Source organism: Pleurodeles waltl, chromosome 11, assembly GCF_031143425.1.
Source record: "Pleurodeles waltl isolate 20211129_DDA chromosome 11, aPleWal1.hap1.20221129, whole genome shotgun sequence".
In the NCBI taxonomy this organism is placed as follows: domain Eukaryota; kingdom Metazoa; phylum Chordata; class Amphibia; order Caudata; family Salamandridae; genus Pleurodeles; species Pleurodeles waltl.
Window position 1 is genome coordinate 924,500,247 of NC_090450.1, and position 21,260 is coordinate 924,521,506.

A 21,260-nucleotide genomic window follows, 5' to 3' on the forward strand; every position below is an offset into this window, starting at 1 on the left:
GGGGTGTGGAAGGGAATGCGCCTGAGGAAGAGAAAGCATGAATGAGAAGACTCAGGCGTGGGGTGTTGGGACAGGAATTTAGGGTCATTTGGGGTGGGTCAATGGCGGCGTGCAATAGTCCTATTCACAGGCGCCCCTGTGTTGGGATTGGACCAAGTACCCAAAAGGACATCGGTGAGGGCTTCACTGAATGGCAAGAGGGGCTCAGATGTGGAAGCCCCTGGTTGAAGCAACACCGTCAGGAGATTGGACCAGACCTCTACAGTAGGTAGCTCAAGGCCAAGGACCTCAGCTGCCCTACTGACCACCATAGAGTAAGTCGCTCCCTCTGCCGTAGCCATGGTTGGAGGATACAGCATGCCAGCGTCTGGAGAAGTGTCCAGTCCACTGGCCTCGCCCAGTTCCTGTGCCCAGTCCAAAGATGGGTCATCCTGGTATTCATAAGGGTCCAGGGACCCCTCCAATCCTTCCCAGAATTCATACCCATAAGGAAAAGGGTCCAAATCCGACCTGGGGTGAGTAGGCCCCATCGAGGACAGAGACGGAGTCAGCAGACGCCACTCCGACTCCAAGTCGTCGGGGATAAGGATCGGGTCGACGTCCATAGTGAGCACTACCGACGTCGGGAGTGTCAGCAATCGAACCGGCACCGGGAAAGGTCTCAGTGGTACGACCGGTGTCGGTGCGGATCCGCGCGCGGATCCGGAGGGGACCTCAGTGGCCGGAGCCGAAGCTGCCGGCGCGGAACCCATAGGCCCCTCGACCAAACCCCTTGGGTCTGAAGGCACCGTATCGGGGTCAGTCTGCCAAAAATGAGGCGGATGGGGTCGCTCCAGATTCAAGAAATTCAGGGAAGCGCGGAGCGGACCCAGAAGCAGGCTCCGATGACGGAGGCCTTGAGCGTCGATGCTCCTCCTGCGTCGCATCAGCCGAGCGACAGGGCGAAGTCAAAGGGCGACGGGACTGCTTCAACTTCTTCTTACCTGTGCCCAAATATTTGGAGGAAGACGAATGGTGGTGGCTCCGCGAACGGTCTCAAGACCTTCCTCTCAAGCGAGACCCCGACCTACGCGGAGTTGAGCGCTGGGCCGCCATAAGCTTGAGAGAACGCTCTCTCAAGACCTTCGGGTGCATGGCCCGGCACTCGGACCACGACTTCGGTTCATGGCTGCACTCCAGGCACCACAAACAAACCCGATTTGGATCCGTCACCGAAGTCATGCGGTGACAATGCTCGCACGGCTTGAAACCGGTCTTCGGGGACTTCCTTGATGCACCAAAAAACTCACAGAATCTCGACAAAAGAGTTAAAGTCGGTCAAAAAAGAGACCAGGGTAGCTCTCTCCAGATCAGCGTGTGGCGCAGAAAGAAAAGAACTGACGTCACTGCGCTGAGGCGGCATCTATGTACTAGTCCTGACGTCATCACGGTGACTACGATGCCAATGACGCCCGTGGAGTCGACCGATCACCTACAGATGCGCAAGGGTATTGCTTGAAGAAAAATCTCCAGATCCAGTCTACCGCCTGGGAGAAATTCTAAGGTAAGGAATCTGCAACTAGAAGTCTCTAGCAGATTTGTAATTCATGTATTAGGACATTGTTGGCTTACTCAACATCACAGTGTGCTGTACTGACTCCACCTATGGCAGATGCTCAAAATTAAAGTTTTACATTAATGATCCACTTCCAGATTCAACCAACAGATGCTGGAATAATGCACAGCATGTACATCTAGAACAGGATCACCTAGCAAACCATAATTTTTATTTTCTCACATGCAGCCATTTGTATAACCTGAAAAAGTTTTATTCTTCATTTCTTTTTTTAAATCAATACTTTACAAACCGCCTTACACAAAAATATATAAAGAAACGCAGAACAAACAAAAAACAATCTGTGCAGTAAGCCTGCCATTGAACTGAGGAAGATTTTGCTGCCGCCAGATTAGCCAAAGATTCCTTTTGCTACTCATCTGTTACAACACTTGATTAACCATTGAAAGAAAACACACCAAGAGGAGACTTCCCAATTCTTTAATCTGTGTAACGTACAATGATACTGTACACAAAGCACACCCAGGCATTAAGACAATGCACTAACAGCAAGAAGGAGAAGCTCTAGGTATGGTTTGTTACATACAAGCAAAAGAGATCTTAACAGTATCGTACACACGTAAAAGTAATGCAAGAAATCAAAATCAGGAAGCTGCAATCTTATGTGTCAAAGTCCTTGGTGTGCTGGCCTTTCCCACGTTTGTTATACTCATCATCTGAGTATACTTTTATTTTTTTCAACTGTGTCCTTAAGTTACCACTCTTTATAAATAAAATATAACATCATTGAATATAAAATTGACAGTCAACGTTATCAATTTATCCAGCGATTTCATTCGAGAGTAGGAAAAAATATAAGGCTTCTAGAACTAATAGGAAAATGCAGCAAAGGTGAAAACACCATATCTACATGGGCTATGAACTGCAAGTTTAGTGCTTAGTGGGAATGCTGTAGTTTTAGAAGATGTGAGTCAGTGGTATACAACGAATACCATTTTGGTATCTTAAAAGAAACCTTTCCCCCGTAGAATGAATATTTTGCTGAGGCCATGTGACAATAAAGGGATTTGTAAGTGAAAGGGAGATGTTTTATTTGAGATGATTTTCATCAAATTTGGAATACTTGTGCTCAAATTCTGAACTAGCAGTTGAGATGACACGATAAACGTCTTTCATCAAACATGCAACCCTCGAAATACCATTAAACTAGCATTGCAAATGGAAACATTTCTATTGCTGTTGTTCAATAAAAGAAACATTTGTACATCAAAAAGCAATATAAATATAAAACCATTGGTTTGGGAAGTAAATTATAGCATAAGTGCATGGACTGGTCTTACAGTAAAAACTTCAGGCCTTGGTTTCACTGTAGCACTTCCACCCACACTGTAGAAAACAAATCTGCATAAACTCATATTATTGCGATCATGAAAAAATTAAATTCTGCTCCAGAAACCTTGGTTTCTCGATTATAATGAGAGACAGACAATGGACCTGAAAAATTCAAGAAGCTGCACAGAGATCTTTAAACCAAAAATGTTCACACGGGTGTGGATTGTCATTCTTAAATGCTTTCTTATAAACAAGGAACTGAATATAATATTGCGCGTTTGCATTTACATGTACATTGAACTTGGTCCATGAAAAAAAAAAACTTTGTACATAATGCCTGAACTGAAAAAAACTACGTGTATAAATATTAATGCAATCGGAAAGTTGTTTCTTTCAGATAATTTCTCTACATAAATAAATAACTTTCACTTTGTACATAACCAACTTCTCTGAACATTTACATTATCTTTTGTTTTACACTATCTACACATAATATTGTGTTAACATCCCTCATTGGAAAATGTACACACTTCCACTTCTTTTCCAGAAATTGCCTAGGTGTTTCTGTCAGGTTCACAACCATGAAAGGCCATACCCAAATTTGTTAGTGGGTTTGTGGATTTTTTATTTATTTGAAATTTAACATGGTTGACTTGCTTACTGAGGATGGCAAAACGATACTACACCCTTAACCTAACAACATACATAAAGAAATTCACATTATAGCCAGCAGCATCAGATGCACATTCAAGACAATTCTGCGCTATGAGAAAGGGAAGTATTTTTTTCATGTGTAAAAATCGATCTAGGTACTAGAGTATTGTAGCTAAAAGTAATTTAATATTGTAGCAGTTTGTCAAGTTTAAAAGTCAGGAGATGCATGGTGTACTTAGTCTCCATTAATGCTGGCTTTTGGAATAAGCCAGCACTTACAGCCACCGTGTTTTAAGACCACGTCAACATAGTATAAATGTGATTTTTCATGAGATTGTTGTTTTTTCATAAAGTTGTCTTCTCAGTCTGAAATGCACCCTGTTTACTTTTCTGGGATGACACGGTGAAGTAATGAGTTGCTCTTAGGCAGATTTCACAGTGCTGGGTATCTGAGTGCAGAAATGCTACACTCTGGATGGAGATAATGATTTATTAAAGCAACGTAGCCTCATCAAAAATCTCATTATAAATAGGATTATCAAGTAGAAAGCGTTATAAATGTGATATACTACAGTGGACGGTAAAGCTGCATTTTTGTTTCGCTCTGCCTATGTGTTGGGAGTAAAAAAAAAATCTCATCTCTCCTGTCTCAGATCCCCACCATGAGAGTTTTTAAAGGAGCCTTGCCATCTAGCTTGTGAGAAGGAAATTAAGATATGGCCTTTTCCAATGCGGTGTATGTTTTTGGCATGCTCCCTTTCATCCGTCTTGGTATTTAAAAGAATAACTGCACACAAGTATACCTCAGCAACATACTGTTGTCATGCACTACGGACAAATCATGTGTAGCTACATGAGATGGTAACAAGTCTCCATTCTAAAAAAAAAATATCAGTGCAAAAAACAATGAGGTTTTAAAGTTGAGGAACTACAGTTAAAAAAGCAAGTTTAACTCTTGTGACAGCTGCTACAGGGGGCTTTTTGACCCTTGAAACTATGAACCAGGATATTAAGGTTTGGACCTAGCCTTCTTCAGTTCCCATCATGAGAAATGGAGTGGTTCCTAATGCTCAATGATTGACCTGTCTGATAGTGTCCTAAAGGATGTGCAATGTGGTGTGCGCTACTGGCCAGAAACTAAAACTTGTTAAATTATCCAACAAAATGCATACAAATAGTTCTCTGCTTGTATGCACATTTCATCTGCGGTTGCTAAATCACCAATGGTCAGCAGAAGGGGAAAAAGAGGATCTTTAGTTGCAGATTATGAGAACCGATAACCATGCATTGTACGAGAAGCTCTGTTTGCTAGTGGTGTCCTTCTACCTGTAGAACAGGTTTTCACTGTGAAGAAAGGAAAAGGGTTATACCACAGTAACTGCGACTGGATGCAGAACAGGCTAAGTGAAAGATCCAAACCTTCTAACATTTACCCACATTCTGTGCAATATTCAGCTTGACACGTCCTTTTATCAATGGCTAAGTAGAGGAAGGAGGCACGTATTTACAGTTGTAGTCGCTCAACCTGGATAAGAAAGGACATTGGGCAGAATATGTTCTTAGCATAAAGCTGGTGTAGCACACAACTTCATTTCCCCTTTCTGAACCACCAACCCCAATCCTCATAGTAAAATGGAATTCTAGGTCCTACACGCCAACGATTGTTCCACGCCATCACATCCGCTATATTGAATGGCCGCACATCTTGTAGGTCATTAGACTGACTCTGTTCTTTCAGATCTGTTGATGTTTTGTAGCACCATAATCACCTCTGTCCTGCAACGTCCACCCTGCCATTCTGTTCTGTGTTGCTACAGCCAGCTTGTTCAAACTTTTGGTAAGTTACTTCTGACTTAAAACGCCAGATTCTAGTTTGGCAGCAGTGACTGCAGCACTCCGCCCCCAACATCCTGCAGCAATGCTCATGCTTCTTTGGCTGCGCTCCTTCTCTCGCTCCCTATCGCTCTCGGATTGGCTCTGCGTTCTTTCGGGTTTATGGTTTGTACTCCCTGCTGGCTGCGAGGAGATGGTGCGTAGCAAGTGGTTCCTCTTTCTTAAGAAGTCAGTCTGCCCCGGAAGGCAAAAGCTTCCCTTTCGAAGTGCCATTCTGGTGGAATTCTTAGCTGGTCTAGAGCGATGGTTATACTCCAGTTGGGCAAGATGTGCGGCATACCCTTCAGTAATAAACTAAGGACAAAAAATATTAACAACATAGTTATGATTCTGTTTATACACTGCACAACTAACATACTGTAAACTACATGCATTCAGTTCAATTACTTTCCCTTACTACCAGCTTGGAACCTATTCCACGATTAACTCAAAACAACCAGAGGACTTTGCCAGTCTCCAAAATTTATTGTAATGTTTATTATTGCTAGAGACTGGGATCCTGAGTGTCCCTCTCACTTAGAGGCTTGGTGCCACAGTCCTTCAGTATATGGAGGGAACCACAGAACGTGGAATGTGCTTTTGTTGACTTAAATTTGTACGAACTCTCTAACTCTCCAACAGTGGTAACTGAAATAAACAAATTCCAGTATCATCTTCAATGTACTTTCATATAGTCACCACAAGCCAGAATCTGGAACTGTAGTTCTCAAATGTTGCACAATCTTTAGAATAATCTGTTATATTGTTGGTTTAAATGTTCAAGTAAATAGATCCTTCTTAAACTCCTTTGTTGGTTTAAATGTTCAAGTAAATAGATCCTTCTTAAACTCCGCTGCCTTGCAATAGTAGCCTACTGGGATTGGTATTCTTGCGGTCTGGAGCTTGCAGTGCAATAGGATTTAAACTGCAACTAAATAATAGCCAACAAGTATGAAACACGTCTGGGGTGGTTTGTGTTCCCCCACGGAGGGATGAGACTATCAATTTAGGTTGGACTTTCCCCTATGGTACTCATTATGTGTGATGGCACAGTGGTCATAAAGCAATGGTCTGGAATGTGGCCAGAGTATTTACCAGTTACAGCGATTAACTGAAGCAATCCCACTCATCACTTCCTGTTCTTCCCAGTAAGTAACCCTAAATGGGATGGGTGTGTGCAGACATAGGTCCTGTAGCTTACTGTGCCTTATGGACAAAAGTTGTACCTCAGTGATGAGAACCATGAGTCACAACACTTGCTAGTTTGATGCATTGCTACAATATGTTTTTGTCTCAATCCTCAAGATATGATACTGGAGGCCTTGCTTTTTTGTACTTTCTCAAACTTTCCTTTCCAAACAAAATCTGTGAATGTTATAAATATGGGCCTTAGTGGCTAGATTGATATTTTTTTGCACTGCATTTGCATCATTTTGTGACGAAAAAACAGCACAAACTTGCAAAATACAGCTATATTTTGAAGTTTGCGCCGCTTTTGTGTCAAAAAATGACACAAATGCAGCGCAAAAAAGTATAAATATGGGCCTTAGTGCCTCACTTGCTAATTCAAAGCATTGCAACTACAGGTATTTGTTTGGAAGGGACATGACCAGCTGAACTCGCTTTCCACGCTATGCCAGGTCTGAATGTACATTGGATACAGAATGCACTGAAAGCACTTAAACTGAAACAACCACAGGAAACAAACAAGCATCAAATCACTTCCATTTATCCTGTAAGCTCTGTGGATGCCTGAAAAAGAATAGTCTGTGAGGTTAATCTCCCCCCCCAAAAAACAAGAGGCATTTAATTCTGGGAATGGCATGTACACTAATTTGGAGCTTTGACCTAAAATAGCAGGTCCTACCTGGAAATATTGTTGATATAAAATATACAAGCTGGGGTAAAGTAGTAGATTATTTCAAGAAAATTAGAAAAGTAAACTGTTAAACAAATGGTGTGCTTCTCAAACATCCGACACGGATAAGGCATGATTAATAAATACCAATAGAAACACACCTTACTACACTGAAGGAGGAGGGAGCTTACCGAAGACCAATACTGACTGCCATGTTGAAACTGATATGGAATTACATGTTATTGCATTACCATTATGTGGAATTGCAGAATCTCACTGTGAAAATGCTGAATCCAATTGTGAAAAAAATAAAATGAAAAAAGTGAACATGAAGAAATATTAAAATATAGATCTGTTTGTTAAAAGGATTAATGAGGAAAGTCCATTAAACATTGAAAGGAAAATGCCACCCTGTAGGCATCTGTTCATAGCATTTAGCACTGTAAATTCTGCTGTCATCTAGTGTTGGGCTGGTCTTAGCTATGTAATACATAAGCGCTCTTTGACATCTAATATGTGAAGAGTTAATTCTGCTACTGATTCTGGATGTGGGAAGAACACTGGGAGTTCTATGGTCTGAGTGAGGTGGAGGCTAGAAACCAACTTGGGTAGGAATTTGGAGTTTGCCCTGAGGACCACCCTAATGTGATGTACTTGGAAAAAAAAGTTCAAGTTAAGAGCCTGTATCACACTAACAAGCATGAGAATTGTGATGTTTAACTGAAAAGCCACCTCCAGGAAAGAAACTGTAAGGGACAGGAGTGTAGTGGTTCAAAAGGAGGACCCATTAGTCTAGAGAAAACAATGTTGAGATTCGACACAGAAGCAGGTGGCGCTTGTGGTGGAATAATAATTTTAAGCCCATCCATAAAGGCTTTGATAACAGGCACCCTGAAAAGTGAAGTGTGTTCTCTGTTTTGGAGATCAGCAGTGGTAGCATCCAAATGGAGTATGATAGGCCTGACTTCTGCAAGTGAAGCAGGCAACAAACAATGTCTTGGACTGTTGGTTTGAGAGGATCAATGTGTTTAGGGAGAGAGTAATGCACAAACTGTTTGCCGCATAGCAGGCTCTGGTTGTGGGCCTGCGTGCTTTTTTAAGAACGGTCATGCATTCTGCAGGCAGACTGAATGAAGTACTCAAATTCTAGGACTTCAAGAGCCCAATTGCAAGATTGAGTTGTTTGGGGTAGGCATGCCTGAGAGTGCCTTGGCTTTGGGAGAGAAGATCCATCCAGTTCGGCAGCTTCTTATGAGGCACTAGAGAGAAGTGGAGAAGGATGGTGAACCAAGGCTGGTCGTGGCTACTAAGATGCCAGTGAGGGGTGTTTGCCAAAGCTTCCAAACTGCGAATGGAAGAGGTGGGAAAACAGGTGAATATTCCTGACCAGTTCATCGATAGTGCATTGCCCATGGATTGTGGATGTGGAGCCTGGATGCAAATGATTGGTATTTTCCTTTTTCATCGGTGACAATCAGGTCTACGTGGGGGGAACTCTCAATGGTTGCAGAAAAGAAGTAGGACTTGGAAGTAGAGTTCCCACTCATGGTCTGCCAAGTTGTTGTCCACCCCGGCTATGTACTGTATGAGGATATGGACTCCATGATCTATCACCCATCGCCAAATGCTCTGAGTTAGAGCAGACAACTGCAAGGACTGTGTGCCGCCCTGTTTCTGTAAGTAAAAAATGGCAGTTGTGTTGTTCATCCTGAGTAGAACTGCCCTGTACTGAATGAGTGGAAGGAACACCTTGAGGGTTAGCTGGATTGATAACAACTCCAGGTGGCTTTCCACACACCTGGTATGGTCAGACCTTGCAAATGAGCATCGCAACCAGTAAGTGAGGCATTTGTGGTATTGGCTGCGTGCGGAACCGTGTCTAGAAAGCGCCTTCCCTGCAACAGGTTGCTGGCATTCCACCAGTGCTGAGAGAGATGAGTGTGACCCCAGATCAACATTAGATCCTCCCACTGACCCTCTGCCTGTGAGCTTTGTGCTGCTAGGTACTTCTGAAGTGGATGCGTGTGAGGCAATGGGAACTCAAGAAGCCATCATACTCATGACCTTCCTGACCATTACCTGGTGATCTGGCAAAAAAAAAAAATTGCAGCATTTGGAATGCTTGTACCCTTGCTGGGCTACAGTATGCTTTCCCTAGAGTCAAGTATGGCCCAGAGGAAAGGCTGTAGGGCTGGAGGTGGGATTTGGTTGCATTGATGGTGAAGCCAAGGCTATGCAAGAGATATATGGTGATTTGGGTGTGCGCTATTCATTGCTGCTCCGTGGCGCTCCTGATCAGTCAATCGTACAGGTAAGGAAGAGTTAGACAGTGCTCCTTCTGAAGTAAGTAGCTACCACTGTAGGATGCTTAGTAAACACCCTGGGAGCTGTGGTTACTTGAAAAAACCAGCTCAATGAATTAATGATGCTGCACACTTACCACAAAGCGTAGGAACTTTCAATGCACAGGGTCGATGGGTATGTAGAAGTAGGCGTTCTTAGGTTCAAGGCCGGTTAGTAAGTCGCCATGCTGTAGAATAGGAATAACATCCTGGATTATCACCATGTGGAAGTGTCTGACAGGATGTACTTGATAAGCATCAAGACATCAAGGAAGGGCCTTAGAGACTCATCCTCATTGGCAATCAAGAAGTATAACCCGTTGCTGCGGTATTGGGGCGGCATGGGCTTTATGGCCCCTTTGCTGAGTAGTATATGCATCTCCTCTTGGAGTAGAGGCTGATGTTCCGAGGAGAGTTTGTGTCTGCGGGGGCAGGGGTAAAGTTGAATAGTGGGGAAGGAATGTTTGGGGTCTATATGTGAGCTTTAGACCGTACCGCTCATCTGAGGTGATCTTTTCCCAACAGGGCAGAAACACCTTCAATCTCCCCTCAAAAGGCATTAGATTAACAAGGGTAAGGGAATCACTGCTTGGCAAGTGTGGCTCCTTTGGGAGCAGTGCCTTTTCCCCTGTCCCATTGCTGCCCTTCTAACCTCCCCTGTAATAATCCTGGGAGGGTGTTTGTTGCTGCTGCTGTCTGGGGAAGAATGTGGATGTTTTGGGGTTGGGGGGGTTGCCCCTCCCTCCTGATATTGTGTGTTGCAAAAGGAGACTTAAATTGATGCTGTCTGCGGGACTCCAATGGACTTGGCTGTCTCTGTCCTTCATAATTTTCTCTAACATTTCATCAACGCGTGTTCCAAAGAGGTGTTCGCCATCGAAAGGCAAGTTGAGGAGATGTTGTTGCACCTCCAATTTGAAACCAGACTTGTGCAGCCTGGTGCACCTGCGAAGGAGGACACTAGTATTGACGTTTCAAGCAGCAGTGTCTGCTTCATCCAAAGTGCTTTTGATGTTGGAAATTATTTTCCCTTCTGCCACCAACTCCTGACCTTGTTTCTTATATTGGTCTGGGAGATGCTGGAACAGGTCCTCCATCTCTTCCCAGTGGGCCCGGTCTTACCAAGAGAGAAGGCCCACTGAAATGGTGATATGCCAGTGCGTGACAGACTGGGCAGCCACACCACTTCAATCTTTTTGCTGTTTGTCAGAAGGGGGAGCATCTCATGTGCCCTGTGAATTAGCATGCTTCCATGCTGTATGTATGACCAGTGAGCCAGGTGGTAGTTGGCCCCTAATATATTGTGGGTCAGAGGAGAAAGCTTTATATTTCTTGCCCACCCTCAGAGTGATTACACACACCTTCAGTGGTTCCTTAAAGATGTCTTGAGGGGGTCTAAACATGCCCTTAAGCATTGGCAGATATTGCACCTTTGTATGGAGGAGAGGGTCTCCATAACAAAGTCCTCCTCCTCAGGCTGCTTGTGCATCTCCACCTTGTGAAACTTGGCTGCACGGTGGCCAAACCTCATAGTTGGAAATTGTCATCTGGTGAAGGCTTGGCTGGATAGAGGTCCAGATCAGTGTCAGTGGGGGCTCCACATTATAGTCATCCCAGGGGTCATCATGGGGATGTGTGCCATATGGCAGGTCACAGGGGCCATATGGAGACCTTGGATTTTCCCCCCACACCCAGAAAGAAGAGAACCCTGATGTGAATGGGGCATATGATCCACAGGCAGTAGTGGAGAGGTGGGTCTAGTGGTTAGTGGTACAGGAGGATGAGGAGGAATAGGTGGAGGAGACAGTGCAGGAGGTCGAGAGGTGTTTTTATCATGGCTTCGATGCTTCTTGGGCATTGTCTCCGAAGGTGAGTTTAAGGCCTCTTCAAAAGTCAGTTTCCTTTTGGGAGGAACAGGCTCCTTAGGTCTGTCTGGAAGCATGGCTAGGATCCTACTGGTGCCAGGCTGGATGTGGCTAAGCCACTGCCTGGCATAGAACTCCTCGTTGATCTACAGGAGAATCGAGTAGTTTAGTTGAAAGCGGAGGAGGAGGCAGACGTAAATGTCAGTGATTTTGGAGCCAAACGTTTTCGATGCACCAAGCTGGATTTCAGATCAGAGGCCTTCAGGCTCCCATGCGGGTCTCGAGAATGTGTTTGTGGCCAGAGCCGATGCAGCGGTCAAGGTGGTCGGGCAAGGCTTGGAGGAGGACTCGGGTACCAAAGTGTGTGTGGGCATCAAGTCCGATCCCTCTACTCGGTGCTGACCATGGCATTGCGGCAATGCAGATCGGAGCCTCATGAGTGGCCTGGGAGCTCGAAGCTCTAACCTCCCTGGAGTGCGAGTGATCGTGAGGAGCAGTCTGTGGGAAGGTAGTACTCACTGTGACCATTTCTTTTGGGCACTGTGCCAGTGGGGGGCTCAACCTCCTTGACATCGGAACCAGAACTCTAAACCAATGACAGCTCCTCTATCTCAGCACTGGAAGCTTCCAGCTGCTGGTTGCCCTCGATGTCTCGGTTCCCGAAGAGGTCGGAGGTGGTGTCCTGTTGATGGTGTGCCATTGAAGCTGATGCGCTATAACTGGCTTGGTGGTTTTGGAGCGTTTTTTTTGCGGAAGGGAGACATGTTGCGCAGGAGTCTTCCTGACAATCGGGGGACAAGCAGAGGTTACAGAGTTGATGGAGGTCTATTTTGAATTACACCATGGTAAAAACCGAAATGGAGTTCTTTCTATCACTGGGATATTCTCGTGCGTCGAGGAGGTGATGAGGCCTAATGGGCCAGGACCCAAATGGGGCAAAGAAATTGTCCAAACAGCGGAACCTAGTCAAAGAGGTTACTCAGGTGAAACCGGACACACAATTGTTATCTCTTCCGGCGAAACACCATGTAGTGTTGAACCAGCGCTCAAAGGGATAGGTCTGAACCCAACGGCAGAAAAAACAACAATCTAACAATGGTGCCGATGCCCATGCACATGCACATTTCCAGCATTAGGTAGGGTCATCATAACTTGTGACACGAAAAGACTACTTCGAAGAAAAATAACTTGCACACGTGTGAGTGCAACTCTGGGCGGGGAGAGGGGGAAAGCAGCATATAAGGTATGCGCAACATGGGGGCTGCGTGAAGAGCACACAAGCAGGGGAGAAAGTAGCACATGAGTGAGAGACAGCAACAAGGAGAGCAGTGGAGGAATGAAGCACACGGATGAGAGAATAGCATGCAGCACATGGAGGTGCAGATGAAACATACTAGGGAGACAGCTGGAAAACACATGCACTTTCATGAAGATTTTAAGGAAAAAGAAAAAAGTAGCTCCCTAAATTTGAACAGTGTAAAAATACAACTAAAGAGGACATGCTGCAGAGGAGGGCCAAGCACAAGATGGACAAGGCAAGCCATTGTATAAGAAGCAAGCAAATGAGAGTGACAATAAAGCCAACCAATGGTAAACAATGGGCAGGCATTAAGCCCACTGTAACTTCTTAGTAAGTAGACAATAGGGGCCTCATTTACAAGAGGGCTGCACTGCCGGAGCGTCACTTTATATGATGCTCTGGTGGCGCAGGCTTCTCAATCATATCTATGAGGCGAGGCAATGTCACCCTGCGTGCCTTTGCATGGCCTCAAAGATATGGTGTAAGGCAAGGCAGTGCAAAGCTCTGCCTGCCTTACTCTATGTCAAGGAGGCATTCCATGGGTGTTGCGTGCGTTTTCCCACACAGCACCCATGGGTTTTCACCCATTCCCAGATTTACAAGGATCTGTAAACCTGAGAATGCGTCAAAACTGTGCGCCTCCCCCAAGGAGGCGTAACAAAAGAGACCTAACTTTATTTTGCCTTGTTTGTTCTTCTTTCTGTCTCTGCAGCACACATAGAAAGAGAAAAACGCCTCCATTGATTGTTTTTGTGGAGGAAGGTGTCCCTTTCTGCACAAAAACAATCGCGCCAGCAATGGAGACACCCTTGCACCATGGTGCAAGGGTGCCTGCATTGGTGCTCAGCACCAATTTGTATGCCGACGCAGGCAGAAAGGACCGGAATGCTCCTTATTTCATTAATACAGCATTCGTGCCCTTTCGTTTTGATGCAGGGCAGCACAGCAAGAGGCCTTGCGGCGCTGCCCTGCTCCAAAATGTTGTAAATGAGGCCCTAGGTGTTTTTCAACTAGCCAGCTGTGCACTTAGATAGGCTCGACATAAAAAAGGGTGCAGATAGACTTCCACAGAAGAAATTCAAGTAAAGCAAGAAAAAAAAACACAGGAGCAGATTTAAGATCCCCTATCGCCTCCTTGAGCCGCATTAGTGTCATTTTTTTATGCTAATGTGGCCCAACAAGGCCAAAATCACTGCGCCAAATTTACAAGGTGGCGTAATGCATGCATTGTACCACTTGGTAACCCTTGCGCCTTTGGCACTTTTAACGCCTGCGCAGAGCAGGCTCCGGACTAAAGTCAAACCTTTGATGCTAGTTCCCTAACTAACACCATTGTGATATGGTGCTCACATGGTGGCATTAGGAGGGCCCTAAGGGCTGCAAGAAAAGTGGCGCTACACTGGGTGCTGCACCACTTTTCTTAAATCTGGCCCATAATGTGTAAGTGTAAATCATGGGTAGGAAAGATAACGCACTAAAATTTTATAAAGATAGAAAGAAAATTGTGTCTCCACAGAGAAGTATTTTCCCAAAAGATATAATAAAGGTAATGGCAAACGTTCTATTCTACCTACCCTAGGCATTGTAGGTAAGAAACATACGGCTGGAAAGTACAAATCGTAGGGCCAGATTTACAAGAAACTGGTGCAGTGCTGTGCTGTGCCAGAATTAGCAGTGCCATGCTGCACCAGTTTTTAAATGCAGGGATGCTCTGTATTTACAAGAATACAGCGCACTCCTGCGTTTCCCCGTGCACCGGCACTAAATTAAGCAGCCTGCGCCAATGCAGGCATCCTTGCACCATAATGCAATGGTGTTTGTGTTGAGGGGTGTGATTGTTTATGTGCAGGAAGGTGTCCCTTCTTCCACATAAACAATCATCCATGACATTTTGCTTCTTCGATGTATGCTGCAGAATGCATCACACATTGAAAAAGCAAAAAACGAGGAGGAATACTTTTATGCACCTTGTGCCATGCTGACGCTAAACCTGGGGTAGCGTTAGATTTTGGAGCTGCCTATGTTTTATGAATTCTTGTAAATCTGGGGCAGCATTAAGAGCAATGGGTGTTGCGATGGAACACCTACTGCAACACCCACTGCACACCCCTCTGACTCAGAAAACTGCATTGGAGGGGCCCATATTACAAGGAGGCGTAAAGCCACAAAAAGTGGCGTACACCTCCTTATAAATATGGAGAAGTGGTTTGCGCCACCAGAGCGTCGAAAAAAGTGATCTTCTAGTGGCACTAGGGCCTTGTGAATCTGAAAACAATGAAAATCGAAGATGGGATGAATTGGGAGTATCTGTTAACTCTGAACCCCAGTAATACTAGGGGATCATACAATGATTCCCTATAGCCAAGTATGGAATGGGGAATAACATGTAGGAAGTGTTTTTCCACATGAATTCCCAACATATGAACTGGTAATTCAAGGCTTTTTACGTGGATGTAGCCTTCCAACTATGACCAGGTGGATTTGCTCTCATTCAAATTTGCAGATTTCTACCAAAAGGATTACTGGATGCGGTAACAGTGTATACGTACCTACATAATACCTTCAACTGCTCTGTCAATTTACGTTGTTGAAGCTTACCTTTGATCCTCTTTTGAAATTTAATTAATAAACTTTCTAGGAATGCATACATTGTTACTGTAAAACATTCCTACATCGCTCATAACATGAGGGCTCCTTGACTGTATTAAAAATAAGATTAAGTGCGTTTAAAAAATGTTTTAATTTAAACCAGAAGTATCCAAAATAGGGCTACATTAGCCAGATACATCCATGATTTTAAGGGTAGCCAGATTATGCAAATGAATTCCATTCAAATTAATTGTACGAAATTTGTTTTGTGTCAACAGCCTGAAAAATGTGGTGTTTAAAGTCCTCACAGACCTAGGCTCCACATACCTTGTTGTATTGTTCTGCCTTGAACAATTTCACAAAAAGCCAATAATGCCTCCATGTTAACAAGAAGACAAGGAATTGTTGGGTTCTCCCACTGACCAAAGATTATTAGATGTGTTTCATTAAGAAACTGGTGCTTACCCGGGGTACCCATGGCGTCAAGCAGATGGCTTTCCCTTGGACAAATGTGTAAACACTACAAAACCAATACTAAAGTTAAGGAACAATCCGCAAACTTCCCAAACTAATTTAGTTAAAAGGAGAATTTAATAATTACAGCAAGATCAAAATTAAAAGAACTACCTTAAATAATTAAGAGATCGGATTTTTTTAAAGAAAATATAAAACAGTAATAAGAACTTCTGATGGATACAACTACCTGTGGATTCCTCACCTCATGAATACTCCCATGGCGCCAGCATTCTACGGAAATCTTCTTACTAGTCTCTGCACGTCGACGAGGACGTCACTGTCTCGCACGCGACGCCGTCTGACGTCATACAGGCAATAAGAGGTCCTCGACGACGTGCGGACGTCAGTTCCCTTTTTTCCGTGCATTCGAAACAGTTATCTTCGAGGGAGCAACTGTTACTCTTGCGGTTACAGTGTATATCTTGCTGCGTACTCTTTCTCTGTGGAAATAATGTCGCAGAGAAAGTCTGGATTTAAGCCTTGTCGTGAGTGTGGAGGCAAGATGTCGGTGACGGATCCTCATTCCGATTGCCTTTGGTGTTTGAGCTCCGACCACGACGTCTCGACTTGTGATTCGTGTCAGCACATGAATCCGAAGGCCATTAAAGAACGCGAGGCGAAGCTGTTTATGGCCAAGTCAAAGGAGAAGCATCACAAGAAAAAGTCTTCTCCAAGACATCGGCGTCATCGAGACTCCCGGCGCCGTAGAGAATCTCGGCGTCATTCAAGGGAGGCTCGTTCCAGGTCTCCGGATCGGCGCCGGAGGACATGGGAGGTCAGCCCCACGGTGACGCCGCATCCTTCGACGCCGTTGCTCTCTCCGACGTCTCCAACTTCGCCTGGACAGGCGTCGGTGATTGAGGTATTGGAGCCTCAGGTGTTTTCTCCGGCGCAGACGCCGAGGCCGGCGTCGGGGTCGCCTCCGAGTCAGGCACCCCAGTATCCGGCTTTTCCCACCCCTGGAGCCGATAGTTCCGCATTCTTGAATGCGATGTATGCCATCTTCCAACAGATGGCTCCAGGGGGTGCTCCGGCTGGGCCTTTGGCCTTTTCTTTGGGTGATCCTGCGCCTCTTCGGCCGGCACCCTTTATGCCCTTTCTCCCGTTTGGGAACGTGGGCTCGGCGCCAGTGTCGGCGCCGGTGGCCGCTCCGATGGCTTCGGAGGGATTGGCCCCAGGGATTTCCATCCCGTCGACGTCGAGATTTCGGCCTGTGACTCCGGTGGGTCCATCCGTTTCATCTGCTCTTCAGTCGGCGCCGAAGTTACCTGTGGCGCCGGATGCGGCGTCGGTGGCTTCGGAAGATCGGCGCCGATCTCCGACTTCGGCGGAGGTGTTGTCGACTCCGCGGATTGAGCAACGACTGCATTCAAGGAGGCGTGCTCTCCGGGTACTAGAGGAGCAGGAGTACCAACGAGCCCTAGAGGAAGGAGAGCTAGAGGACTCGGGTGATGGGCTGCGTGGACTGGAGTCGGCCAGTGGGCTGGACACTTCCCCTGAGTGGGACCTTTCGTCCCCGGGGGAATATACCGAGGAAGCTGCTTCCTTTCATACAGTGGTACGGAAGGCAGCTAGTTTTTTGGACCTGCCTTTGCCGGTGGTGGAGGCGAAACAAAACCTTTTGACAGAGGTGTTGCATCCGGCCTCAGCCGCGGCGGAGCCTCTATTACCTTTTAATGACGCTCTGCTGGATCCGGTTTTAGAGGTGTGGAAGAAGCCGGCATCTTCCCCAGCAGTTCACAGAGCCGTGGCCAGGAGGTATCGGACGGCTCCAACTGATCCTGGTTTCCTATCTAGGCACCCTACGCCGGAGAGCTTGGTTGTGCAGGCCTCCTGTTCGTCCAAATCAGCGCCTGGTTCTTTCCCGACGGTGCCTGGGGACAGAGACTCAAAAAAGCTAGAGGCGCAGTCGAAGAAGATTTTTTCGTCCTGCAGTCTGGCGTTAAAAGCCACTAATGCGACCTGTATCCTGGGGAGGTATATTCATGCTCTGATGGATGACATCTCCTCTTCGTTTACAGAGCTTCCCCAGGGTCTTTTGGATCTTGTCTCTGATGCCCAGGCTGCTGCGACCCAAATTATCCAGACGGGACTGGATACCACCGACTCGGTAGCCAGAGCAATGGGCACAACTGTGGTGGAAAGGAGACAGGCCTGGCTACGTAACTCGGGCTTTTCGGCAGATGTACAGTCCACATTGTTGGATCTCCCGTTTGATGGGGACAAACTGTTTGGGGCTAAGGCTGATTCGGCCTTGGAACGTTTTAAGGAAAGCAGGGCCACGGCTAAGTCGTTGGGACTCCAAGCTCCTTCTTCCACGGCCTCTTCCAGATTCTTCAGGAGGTTTCGTGGATTTGGGCGTGGCTCTTCCTCCTCTTCCTTTCGGGGAAGATATCAGCAACCTGCCTCTTCCCACCCCTATAGATCTTTTAGGGGGAGGGGTAGGGTCCGCACCAGGGGAGCCTCTCAGCAGCACTCTGCCTCTTCCTCATCCTCTGGCGGGGTGCAGCAGGGGAAGCAGCCTTAGGCTTCCACCATTTCCCACTCACTCCTCTCCTGTAGGGGGAAGATTACAGCATTTTCTCACCAAATGGGAGACTGTTACGTCGGACACTTGGGTTCTCAGTGTTGTGGGAAAAGGCTACACCCTTCCCTTTCGGGAGTTTCCGCCCCTCATCCCGCCCCGCCCTTCGTATTGTTCACAAGAACACCTCCTGTTGTTAGAACAGGAGGTGGAAGTCCTCCTTTTAAAGGGCGCGGTGGAGTTGGTCCCGGAGCAGGAAAGGGGTCAAGGAGTTTACTCAAGGTATTTCCTGATTCCCAAGAAGGATGGTCGTTTGAGACCAATTCTGGACCTGAGGATCTTGAATTGGTTCCTCAAGCAGGAAAAGTTCAAGATGCTGACCCTAGCACAGGTGCTTTTGGCGTTGAACATGGAAGACTGGATGGTGTCTGTCGACTTGCAGGATGCTTACTTTCATATCCCGATACTCAAGTCACACAGGAAGTATCTCCGGTTTGTGGTGGGATCGCAACACTACCAGTTTGCGGTCCTTCCGTTTGGTCTTACTTCAGCACCTCGAGTCTTCACGAAGGTGATGTCGGTGGTTGCGGCAGAGCTCAGAAGGAAGGGGATAGCAGTATTCCCTTACTTGGACGATTGGTTGATCAAAGCCAAGTCCCCGGAGCTTGTGTTGCGTCATCTGCAGTCAACAACCCAGTTGTTGTTCGACCTGGGCTTTTCGGTGAACGAGCCCAAATCTCACCTGGAGCCCTCTCAGCGCCTCCTGTTCATAGGGGCAGTACTGGATACGACATTGGGTCGGGCCTTTCCTCCGCCTCAGCGGATTCAAGATATTCAGGATTTGGTTCCAATGTTTCGAAACGGAGCGGTAGTTCCAGTCCTCAAGGTCCTTCGTCTGCTCGGTCTTTTTGCCTCCTGCATTCTGTTGGTCACGCATGCTCGCTGGCACATGAGGGCTCTTCAGTGGTGCCTCCGAAGGCAGTGGTCTCAACACAGAGGGGATCTAGAGGGTACTGTCAAGATCTCCAGAGATGCTGCTGTGGATTTGAAGTGGTGGATTGCAAGCAACAATCTTTCGCAAGGAAAACCGTTCCAGCAGTCGCCACCAGTGGCCACAGTCATAACGGATGCTTCCACTCTAGGGTGGGGAGCTCATCTGGGGGATCTGGAGATCAAAGGTCTTTGGTCTCCAGAGGAACAGATTTTTCACATCAATCTGTTAGAGTTACGGGCTGTACGTCTGGCTCTCAAGGCCTTCCTCCCTTCCCTTCGTGGTCAGTCGGTACAGGTCCTAACGGACAATACTACCACGATGTGGTACATAAACAAGCAGGGAGGAGTGGGGTCGTACCTTCTCTGCAGAGAAGCTCTTCGACTATGGTCCTGGGCAAAGGACCATCGGATTTGCTTGATAGCAAACCATCTGGCCGGAGTCTTGAACGTGCGTGCGGACAGTCTCAGTCGCCACTTCTCGGCAGACCACGAGTGGCGTCTCCATCCAGATCAAGTCCGTTTAATCTTCCAGAAGTGGGGGTTTCCTCGGGTAGATCTGTTCGCCACTCGAGAGAACGCGCATTGTCCGTTGTTCTGCAGCCTTCAGTATCCGATGCAGGAAGCATTGGGGGACGCGTTTCAAATGACCTGGTGCGGCCAGTTGCTTTACGCGTTTCCTCCCATACCCTTGATTCCTCGAGTATTGAGGAAGATTCGCCAAGACCGGGCTCTAGTAATCGTAATAGCTCCGGATTGGCCAAGGAGGGTGTGGTACTCCGACCTTCTCCAACTCTCAACGTGCCCGCCGCTCCGTCTCCCTTTCAGGGCAGACCTCCTCTCGCAGTCGCAGGGGCAGGTTCTACACCCCAACCTCCAGAGTCTGCACCTACATGCCTGGAGATTGAACGGGGCAACCTGAGTTCCTTCTCTCTCCCGCCTGAGGTAGTGGATGTTATATTAGCGGCCAGGCGACACTCCACTAAATCTATCTACGCTAATAGGTGGTCTAAATTTGTTGCGTGGTGTGGAGAGAGGCAGATTGATCCTTTACAAGCTCATCTATCGGACGTTTTGTCTTTTGCTCTATCTCTGGCGCAGAAAGGTTGTGCAGTGGCTACCATTAAAGGTTATTTATCGGCCTTGTCAGCCTTCATATGTCTTCCAGACCAACCATCTTTATTTAAATCCCCTATTGTTATCAGATTCTTGAAAGGTCTTCTAAATCAATATCCTCCAAAGCCATTCGTTATGCCGCAATGGGATTTGTCCTTAGTCCTGACTTTCCTTATGGGGTCCCCTTTTGAACCTATGCATTCTTGCCCCTTAAGGTATTTGTTTTTAAAAACAGTCTTCCTGATAGCTATAACATCAGCAAGGAGAGTGAGTGAGTTGCAGGCCTTATCAGTAAAACCCCCTTATACAACTTTTTATGGGGATAAGGTGGTGTTGAGGACCAAGGCTGCTTTCCTCCCGAAGGTTGTTTCACCCTTCCATTTGGCTCAGGCAATTACTTTGTCCACGTTCTATCCTCCGCCTCATCCTTCCAAAGAGGAAGAAAGACTGCACCGTCTGGATCCAAAGAGAGCGTTGAGCTTCTTTATCAATAGAACAAAGGATTTCAGGCTGGAGGATCAGCTGTTTATTGGATACGTGGGCAAGAGGAGAGGAAAGGCAGTCCACAAGAGAACACTATCCAGGTGGGTTGTTCTTTGCATTAAAATATGTTACTCTTTGGCAAAGAAGGATCCTCCTGAGGGCATTAGAGCTCATTCCACCAGAGCTAAGTCGGCCACTTCGGCCTTAGCCAGAGGTGTTCCTGTGGTCGACATCTGCAAGGCCGCAACTTGGTCGTCCCTTCAC

General features: G+C 46.5%; 1 protein-coding gene across 8 annotated transcripts in view; it reads right to left on the reverse strand.

The window, feature by feature from the left end:
- Positions 1-2,019: 2,019 nt before the first annotated feature.
- PITPNM2 (phosphatidylinositol transfer protein membrane associated 2) overlaps positions 2,020-21,260 on the reverse strand; it is an 832,934-nt gene continuing 813,693 nt past the window's right edge. For all 8 annotated transcript variants that reach the window (XM_069214977.1, XM_069214974.1, XM_069214975.1 and 5 more), the window contains one exon: positions 2,020-5,728. In XM_069214977.1, coding sequence (XP_069071078.1) covers positions 5,384-5,728 — 345 coding nt within the window. In that variant the 3' untranslated portion in view covers positions 2,020-5,383. The remainder of the gene's footprint in view (positions 5,729-21,260) is intronic.